Genomic DNA, 10,166 nt, shown 5'->3' with positions numbered 1-10,166 from the left:
CCCAACCTGACGCAGTCCAACAGTCCTCCAGGACAGAGTGGTAGAGCCGCGGCTGAGGGCAAGGAGTAGACCCGGGTAGACCTGCCCTCAGGTGGCCAGAGATACCGGGAGTCTCACCCGATTGGTCAGGATTCATGTAACATCACTCACCACCCGCCCACTGTACTGCCAACCAAACAGCACTGCTTTCTAAAGCCAGGGAAAAAACTGCCTAGGACCACACAGTGTATCTGAGCTGTACTAAAAGGAGCCTGACTAAATTTTTAAATAACACGATAACTATGATAATGTAATAAAGTGTAGGAAATTTACAACAATAAAGTTTATTTTTTTCAAAGATTTTTAGCTATAAGTAGAATATCTATTTTTTTCTGTTAAGTATTATTTTTTATTTTGTGATTAATGTCCAGGGAGCTGCAAGGGAGGCACTAAAGAGCCGCATGCGGCTCCGGAGCCGCAGGTTGCAGACCCCTAATCTGTTGAATCAATATAAACCAGTTTGATTCTTGCTGTTTTTAAGGAATTACTATAAACTTCTGCACTCTGAACCCAAACCAGTGGTGGGCGGTCAGGGCCAGCAAGGCCGTCTCTGCTGTTCTAACATAACCAGAGATCATGATAACATTTATGATGAAAGTTAATTATATTTTATTGCCTTTTCCTTAAATATATTAAAATATATGTATTCCCAAAGAAGTTCAGCTCAGCATTCAACACAATCGTCCCCCAGCAGCTCATCTATAAACTGGACCAGCTTGGACTCAAAACCTCCATACGCAACTGGCTGCTGGACCTCCTGACAGGGAGGCCACAGGCAGTTCGAGGTGGTAACAACACCTCCAGCACCATCACGCTGAACACGGGAGTCCCCCAAGGATGTGTACTGAGCCCCCTCCTCTTCACTCTGTTGACCCACGACTGCACACCAACTTTCAGCTCCAACCTCTTCATAAAGTTTGCAGACGACACGACTGTGGTGGTGTCTCACCAACAACAACGACAGGAATGAGGTGGTTCTCCTGGCTATGTGGTGCAAGGACAACAATCTCCATCTGAATGTGGAGAAGATGAAGGAGATACTTGTGGACTTTAGGAGAACACGCACCCAGCATGCTCCACTAACCACCAACGGTGCTGCAGTGGACAGGGTCAGCAGCACCAAGGTGTGGGTGTGAACATCTCCGAGGACCTGTCCTGGGGCCGCAACACCTCATCGCTGGCCAAAAAAGCCCATCAACGCCTCTACTACCTCCGCAAAACTGAGGAGAGCAAGAGCCCCACCCCCCATCATGCTGACTTTCTACAGAAGCACCATCGAGAGCATCCTGACCAGCTGCATCACCGTGTGGTACGGCGCCTGAACCGTTTCCTGCTGCAAGACCATGCAGCGCATCGTGGGAGCAGCTGAAAAGATCACTGGTGTCTCTCTCCCTTCCCTCACAGACATTTATAAACACCCGCCTCACCCGCAAAGCCATCAGCGGGTGAAGCAAAGTCACCCACCCCTCTCACAGCCTTTTCAGCCTGCTGCCATCAGGTAGGAGACCTGTTCTAGCTGACCTGTTCTAGCTAGTGGAGTGTTCTTGAGGAATGAAAGGAGAATGGATTTTGTGTTTAAATAAGCCATTTGAAGAGTTGTTTCGGTGAGTACAAACATTTCATTTGTCTAATTTTTCATATTTAATGTTTTTGTACTCAATGGTGGGGGAGTCTGAGTACCCAAATGATCCCAGGAGCTATGTTGCCAGGGGCTTTACGCTCCTGCTAGTATCTCCCTTGGCAAACAGGTCCTGGGTGATGGGCCAGAAGAAGAGCAGGACAAAAACCTCTATGATGAGTACAAAATCAAGGAAAATGAAGTTGCCAAGATATTTGACTCGAAATGAATTGGAAGTCAACAAGTCTTCCTCTTGATAGATATCTGGCAGTAATTTTGAGCCTCTGCCAACTTCTAATCTTCAAGAAGGTAGGGAAACTCCCTTCAATATCAGTCATAGTTATGATCATCATCAGAGAATGAGCCGGAGTGGTCAGACAGGTTTTACTGTGTTCAGGATACTAATAATGTAGTCAAACCTTACGACTAAAACACGACAAGTTGACGCAAGTGAATTATTTGTAGATTTTATTAACAGTAAGTACGAATTAAGCATTTCAACCATCCCATAAAAATATTTTCACTCGCTAAATGTACATGTAAATATTCAAATATACCCATCCTGGTTGGGGTTTAATGGATCCAGGATGAAAGTAGACTTGTTCCATTGAAGTTCATATTTGCAAAAACTGCTTGTGGCATCAGATGGGAATGTTTAGGCTACATTTCAACAAGTTCAAGAGCAGAAGATCTGCTTTCTATCATCCTCGGTAGAAACCTAAGAATTGCTCTCTAATCCCCAGAAGTGTTTGCAAATGGGATTTTTTTTTTTTTTATCACAGAGTGTCAAAATATAAAAGTGCAAAACCATGTCAATAGATCCATTAAAATATACAGTTTGACACTCATGCGTAAAATCCAGCGCATAAGGCATCTTCATCGTATCAAACTGGCTAGATCAGAAGAACTCAGACTCCAAGCAGGGGGGACAGTGAGAAGACGGCCAGCAGGATCAGGAAAGCTAGATGAGAAAGAGACACAAAAAAGGTGCAAAATTCAAATACCATGAGTGATTCACACATTTCTGCAGCGACACGGCTCATTAGAGCCGATACATGCAACAGCTCACAGGAAGTGTTTACTCAGTAGAAGGTCAGGCCAGTCAAACCCGTCTTTCAGGACAGACGTGTTGCCTCTGAGTTCTTTTCTCTTTGTCAATCTTCTGACAACCACATGAGATATTTTATGTTGAGTCGGAGAAATGATCAATTATCTCAAATGTGGATAAATAAAACTAAAGTCATACACCTTTTAAATAAAAACGCGTTTGCCTGATTCCTATTTGTTTACAGGTCACAGGTGGCATGGATCACAGAATAAACTAGCATATAGATGTTGTTTTTGAATTGTTCTACAGTTAATCACATCAGAAGTCCCATAACATCTCAAATTCAACTGTTTCCAAATGTATATGGTCAATAAAAAATATGTATAATAAATTCAATTCTTTCTCAGTTCTGTTGCGTTGTGTTCTCAAAGGCTGCACCGCGTCCCTCTAGGCCACCATGTAAAAATGAAAGGCCAGCTCTTGAATCTTGTGAATTAACGCTTCCAAGGCCTTAAAATAAAAACCAATCTGACATGTTAGTTACTCACCGTTGCAGAGAAGCCCATTGGCAGCTGATGATGCGGTGGTGTTGGTGGGAGCGGCTGTGGTGCTGTTGGTGGTGCTGTTGGTGCTGGTGGTGCTGTTGGTGCTGGTGGTGCTGTTAGTGTTGGTGGTGTTGCTGCCCAAGGTTGGATCAGCCAGGTTCAGAGAACCGGCGGCCAGCTGGACCATGGGGGAGCCAAGATCTGTACATTTACACAGATGGGGGGGTAGATAAAGCAGTGAAAGGTTACATTCAATTCTGTGAGACAGACTCACAATCAAATTCATTCGATTCACCTCATTTCCAGGTGAAAGCGAAGGTTTTAAAAACAACAGTAAATCTGTCATCTGTGTATTTAATATGGGCGGGGTTCAAGGAATTCATTTATCGGTTTATTATCTGTGTTTATTAACTTAAATTCAAAACATTTCACTCTGAGAGTAAGTTTTTTAAAATGTCTAATCGCTCTATAAACTTCTCTATAAACTCTCCCCACTCTTGATGATGAGGAAACAGAATAAATGACTACTACTCATGAACTGAATGGTTGGAGTGTGTGTGTGTGTGTGTGTGTGTGTGTGTGTGTGTGTGTGTGTGTGTGTGTGTGTGTGTGTGTGTGTGTGTGTGTGTGTGTGTGTGTGTGTGTGTCTGCTTACTGGTTCCATCAAACGTTCCACTGGTGAGGGTGACCCCGAAGGTGGTGTCGGCTGCTCTGGCTGTGGTGGCGTTTACATTTGGGATGGCGTACTGACACTGGACCAGCATTCCACTCCACTTGTATCGAATATTTGTGACACGCTAATAAATAAAAGTGATACAAAATATTACATTACAAAATTATTATTATTATTAATCTCATTATTATTATTATTATTATTAGTAGTAGTAGTGGTAGTAGTGGTAGTGGCAGTAGTAGTGGTAGTGGTAGCAGTAGTAGTAGTAGTAGTAATAGTAGTAGTAGTAGTTGGAGAAGTAGTAATAGTAGTAGTAGTAATAGTAGTAGTAGTACTAGTACTACTAGTAGTAGTATTAATAGTAGTAGTAGTAGTTGGAGTAGTAGTAGTGGTAATAGTAGTAGTAGTAGTAATAGTAGTAGTAGTACTAGTAATAGTAGTAGTAGTAGTAACAGCAGTAGTAGTAGTAGTTGGAGTAGTAGTAGGAGTTGTAGTGGTAATAGTAGTAGTAGTAGTAATAGCAGTAGTAGTAGTAGTAGTAATAGTAGTTGGAGTAGTATTAGTAGTGGTAGCAGTAGTAGTAGTAATAGTAGTAGTGGTAGTAGTAATAGTAGTAGTAATAATAGTAGTAGTAGTAGTTGGAGTAGAAGTAGTAATAATACTAGTTGTAGTAGTAACAGTAGTTGTAGTAATGGTAGTAGTAGTAGTAGTAGTAGTAGTTGCTGTTGTAGTTGTAGTAGTAATAGGGGGACAACAGTAAAACAAACTGCGGTAACCATACTATCTGTGAAGTGAATGAAGTCGTTTCTTTAAGTTGACCTTTCTTTAACCTGGTCAGTCAGCTGAGAGCCCGACCTCCGTCTCACCCTCATTCAGTCCTGGGGTCAATCTTACAATCTCCAATTCACATGTTTTGCCTCCTGTTTTTGGAGGAACCCGGAGAGAACCTCAGAAAGGCCCTCCGTTGGATTTGAACTTGAGACCTTCTTCCAATGGGATGCGACCCCATAAAGGATTTGTGTGCATCAAACTCAGAATAAGACAATATGTTTCAAAGATTCCATCCTGAGATGTTTAATGTTGGGTTTTGAATTTATTAGTCTGTTTCTCGGACGGATTTCGGATTTAAAAATATGAACGCTAAACTTTGTCGACTGTGGGCGGAATGTGAGATCTCACCCTCTCCACATTATTGGTCATGTTGCTCGTGGCGTTCCGCTCCGCGGTCACAAACATGAACGTGTCGTTGATCCGAGCGCAGGCGAAGATCTGGGTGATGTTCTGGAGAGAGAATCAGAGGTGAAGGAATGAGGACATAAAACTCCTACGAGAACGGATTTCACAACAGTTCCCCGTCCGGTCTTTCTCGTTTCTGGGAGTTCACCTGTGAATACTTTGGCAACCATTATCCTGTTTTTTGTTTTTTTTTGTTTTTTACTTGCGCTACCTGGTTGTGCGGTGATTGATTCTCTTTTGTGCTCGTGTCGACCTCTCAGACAAAAGGCTGAGTCATTCACGCCGCATAGGATGACAAAGTCAACATGTCTCCAGAGGATAAACCCAGCTTTGACAAACGGGTTCATTTTCGCGAGCGGCATAGCAACGATGACTCAGCGTCTGCATGTCGCCTCCGTCCCTTATGCTAGCTGCTAGCATGACGGTTAGCATCAATTCCTGCAGGCGTTTCTGTGTCTCTGTGCAGTAATCCATTGCGCATCAACGCTCGCGACTTCACCAAAAAAATCGCAGATTTTTTTGGTAGGCAGTCACGTGATTCCGTAGTCGCATTCTATTGGCCGACGACATCCGGAAGTGCGTTACGTTCTGTGAGTCTCGCACTTCCGTGAGACACAAATGTGTTTTAAACAGTCTATCAGAGTGTGGGGAAAGGTCATGCAGATAGCAGGTGGTTTAATATCAGTGTGGGGGGGGGTTCATAAACGTTTAAATTACCGTAAATAATATAATAAAGGTTGTCGCTCTATCACGGAATTCGTTAATCACGAGGAACTGTATATACATACTGTACATCTCGGGTCACAGCGTTGCTAGAGCCTACACTAGCAGACTTGGGGCGTGAAGCAGGGTACACTCCGGGCATGACGCCAGTGCACCGTGGTCCATATCTCTAGTTCAACAGTTTTATTTAGAACCAATTTTGCCAGTTTTACGGAAAAAAAAAGCAATAACATCACTTGAGATCTTGTAATTCGTGTCATGTGGCTGAAGTGAACATGATGTAAATGAGAGCTCTTTGCTCCTGAGGTGAGGTGGAACGTATTTGTATTATCGCATAATTCAATATTTACCAAGTGTCTGTCATTATGATAATCATCATTAATCTTATTAACCTGCGTTGGTGGAAATGTTTTACTTGGTAAGACAGCGGCCGTCTGAAACAACAACAGATCTGACGCGTTTCCGTCCGGACTAGCGTCATGTTGGTTTCTCATGTTGGTCACATGGCCGGGGGGGTGGGGGTGGGGACCTGTCCTTGATTTGAAACAATAGAATGTTTGCTTTTGGAGGTGCATTACCGGGTTGGCAGCTGATACAAGTTCCAACGCAACGTATCCCTCGGTGGGTCCTGAGCGTTCGAGGTTGAGCGTGGAACCATTGGGAGGCATCGCCATGTCAGATCGAAAAGACGCAAACTGACAGGTGTTGTTGGCAGGCGCCGGGTCGCATTGAGTTGGGGATTCGGTACACAGTTTGGTCGTTCCACAGCCATCCCGAGTCACGTTTGCCTGGAAGACACACCAAAACAACTTCATTTCCGTTTTCTCTCGCTGGATTGGATGCAGTTGTCCAATTCCAGGTTTTGGACAGTATGTTTAGATAAATTTACAACTAATTTACTTCTCAAGAAATTTCTGTGAAGATTCCTGATCTGAAATATAGATTGAAACATACTAAATCAAGTCAAACATATAAAAAGTATGATGATGATTCATGATGATTTATTTCAGATTCAGGAGGATTTATTTTTGTTTCGTCATTTCAAAAGCAATCATTAGTTTTCTGTCAGAAATACGAAGATCAGGGTGATATTTACACTGATAGGATAAAACTGAAATAAAGCCAACCTGTGTAGTGTTGTCAAAAGATAAATGAGAACTTCCATGGACGGCCGGGGCCACCACGATCATCATCAGCAGTACCAAAGTGTATTCCATTCCTGACAGGAAGGAATAGGAAATGGTAAAAAAAAAAAACGGTTCCTGTTACAAATATTCCAGTTTTTTTTTTGTGTTTCAAAAAATATTATTGGAAATAAGACGACCAACTCCGGCAATGTTAACAGTCACCGCTTCAGATTATTTTCCACAACAATATTAAAAAAAATACTATATCTACTCTATGTATGTAATATACACTAAACAGATGTTGAGGAACAGGAATAAATTCTAATGAGTTTTTATCTTTTTCCAACCTTGTGAAAAAAAAAATTAACCAATAAACTATAACTTCTCCAAACCAGATCATATCAAAGGTTTTTTTTAAGCTATTTCATGTAATATATTTATAAATCATCCTATTATATGTAGAACAAAATACAAAAAAATTAACCTCTTTAAATGAATCCGATTAAAAGTAGTCCGATTATGGATTACTGAATTAAAATTAATATTAACACAATTAGAATGTAATGACTTATTAATAATAAAGGAGCTATTTGTTCAGGTGTTATTCCATAGCGGCATCACTCACCTGGGCTTTGAGTATCACACGTTGAGCTATTAGAATATTCTGCGCCGGTCGTTTCTGCTTCTCTGAGCTCCTGACTCCTGCGGGGGGTTGATTTAAGTCAGCGAATGTCAGCAGTGATGCTGAGAGGGATGAGCATTAGCGAGGAGAGGGCGTTACCTTTTGAGAATGAGTGCCTGGAAGGTGTCTGCGTCAGGATGTGCTTTGTAGACAAGGTGTTGTCTTGTTTCTTGAACTTTAGATTACTGTGCTCTGGACTGACCATGTTCCATAGCCTGGAACACACTAGAATCAGATTAGAAATATGGCCTCTGTTCTCTGTCTACACAACAAAAAAATTATTATTTATACATGTAGTAAAAAAAAAAGACTAAAAATGTTGTACCATTACTAATGTCAGATGGAAATTCACCATAAGATTAACAATTATATGTAATCTAAGAGAGGTTTTTATGTGTTTTAACATTTTCTTACACAACTCATCGAACATCTGCACATTAAATACAACAGCAATGACTTTTCTTTGGACATCTTTCTTTGTGTTGTGCAACTGATGAGATGACAGAATGATGCCACCAGTATCACAGGTTTAGGAGGTGCGTAATATGAGATCTAACATGTCCTGTGTGTGTGTGTGTGTGTGTGTAAGCAGGAAACATTGTCGCCAGTCCAGTCTGTTGAGTTTCACCGTGTAACTAATGATTGCAATTATCACTTCATCCATTGTATGGAGTATAAGCTAAGTGAAACATTGTTGTTGTTGTTTTTACTCTGGAGTGAAACTTTGATGATGTGAGCTGTGATTATAACAAGGTCGTCATCTGATCCATTAGTGCCCGATTCATCCACTTGATAACTCTTAACAATAACTCCAAAGAAAACGTGTTGCTAAAAAAGCAACGTTCACTTCCTGTGAAACTGAATCCCCAGGAGGAACCTGTCCTTACCTGAGTCACACCTGCTGCGCTATCAATGCAGGGGATGACACAATCCATACCTATAGAACACAGCGTACATAGATGGCGCTATAAGAAGATACAACACCGATTCTAAAAAGTTGAATGGATCAAAAATGCATCAAATGTGACGTGAAGACTTCAAAATATTTGTTGACTTACAGGTAAATTGAAGTCAGTACACAGTCAATCAATCTGAAGTTGAGACAGGGTACATCCTGGATGAGACGCCAGCTCATCGTGAGCCCAATGTCACAATAAAAGCATAATTCATAAGGGACACGACATTGGCTCAGCCTTGAGTACACCCTCCAGGCCGTGTCGCCCACGTTTGGACTTCCTGGTTGTAATTTAAACCAATCCATTTTCAGACAAGAGCCAGGATGCAGGTCAGACCTTCATCTCTGGAGACTCTCTGGTGATATCCTACTGGTGTCATCTTTATCGTTACTTCTGTGATATTGACTTTAAGACAGGTCCTCTGATCAAACAGACCGCGGGGCAACGCAGCGTCCCAGCTTCCCAGCCGGGCAATTCTGTTTGCTTTGTGGGTTTTAACTGTTTGATGAAAATACACACCTTAAACATACTTTAACATTACTTCGTTTCTCTGAGTGGTTCGTAAGGAAAAGACAAAACTAGAGAATCTTTATTCACGAACGATGTTCGTAACGCCGTGTCGCTGATCGGCACGATTTTTGGATGAGTTTGTAAAAATTCCCTAACCTCAGATTTAAGAGAGGGACGTGGGGATAGATAGATAGATAGATAGATAGATAGATAGATAGATAGATAGATAGATAGATAGATAGATAGATAGATAGATAGATAGATAGATAGATAGATAGATAGATAGATAGATAGATAGATAGATAGATAGATAGATAGATAGATAGATAGATAGATAGATATAATGTTGTATACCACAATTCCTTTTGGACAATCAATTTAATTAAAAACAGCACAAAGACATATTTTAAGTTGTACTTCATTTATTTTCAGAACTATATGCTTATTCTAGTTCGAATCCCCTATGTTCTCTGCGTGTCTGCGTGGGTCTGCAGTGCACTGGCGTTGCACACAGAGTACACCCTGCTTCACACCCTTAGTTTTTCTGATGGATTTCAATCCCCTGAGTCGTGCAGTTGGATCATTGTGCAGGTTAAGACGTTCTTGCATAACAGATGATAGAAGCGTGACTCAGGGGAAAACCGCAAAGCGATCAGGAATTCACCAACAAAGAAAGTTTCACCCCTTAAACGGGAGTTCAAGTTCTTCCAGCTGCAGGTTGACATCTACTCTGGAAGGCCAAAAAAAATCTGAAAACCGGGAAATGTCTGCACTGAGGGTGTAAGTATGAGGTGTAAGTACTGTGTTGCTCGGCCCCTCAGGCATCACTACTAAAAACCAACGCTAGCCTATTGGGGCAGGAAGGCGCACAAAGGCGCCATTTAGAATAACATCGTCGGTAAACAGTTCAATGCGTCTAAAACTAAAAGTCAAGACACAACCACGTTATGTCGAGTGTCAACGACATTCTCAAGTGGACGTGGTTGACACGCGTTCACGTTTTTAAAGA

General features: G+C 41.7%; 1 protein-coding gene across 1 annotated transcript; it reads right to left on the bottom strand.

Annotated features, from left to right (window-relative positions):
* Window positions 1-2,110: 2,110 nt before the first annotated feature.
* On the bottom strand, window positions 2,111-7,856 carry LOC137611743 (uncharacterized). Its single transcript, XM_068339821.1, has 8 exons — window positions 7,791-7,856; window positions 7,635-7,711; window positions 7,010-7,101; window positions 6,461-6,670; window positions 5,103-5,204; window positions 3,906-4,047; window positions 3,254-3,451; window positions 2,111-2,618 (listed from the first exon to the last, which is right to left on the bottom strand). The coding sequence occupies exons 3-8, from the start codon at window positions 7,097-7,099 to the stop codon at window positions 2,566-2,568; spliced, it is 795 nt and encodes a 264-aa protein (XP_068195922.1). The 5' UTR covers window positions 7,100-7,101; window positions 7,635-7,711; window positions 7,791-7,856; the 3' UTR covers window positions 2,111-2,565.
* Window positions 7,857-10,166: the final 2,310 nt, after the last annotated feature.

This window comes from Antennarius striatus, chromosome 18 (assembly GCF_040054535.1).
Source record: "Antennarius striatus isolate MH-2024 chromosome 18, ASM4005453v1, whole genome shotgun sequence".
NCBI lineage: Eukaryota > Metazoa > Chordata > Actinopteri > Lophiiformes > Antennariidae > Antennarius > Antennarius striatus.
Note: the sequence above shows the minus strand (reverse complement) of the source record. Positions and strands in the feature narration are given on the sequence as shown.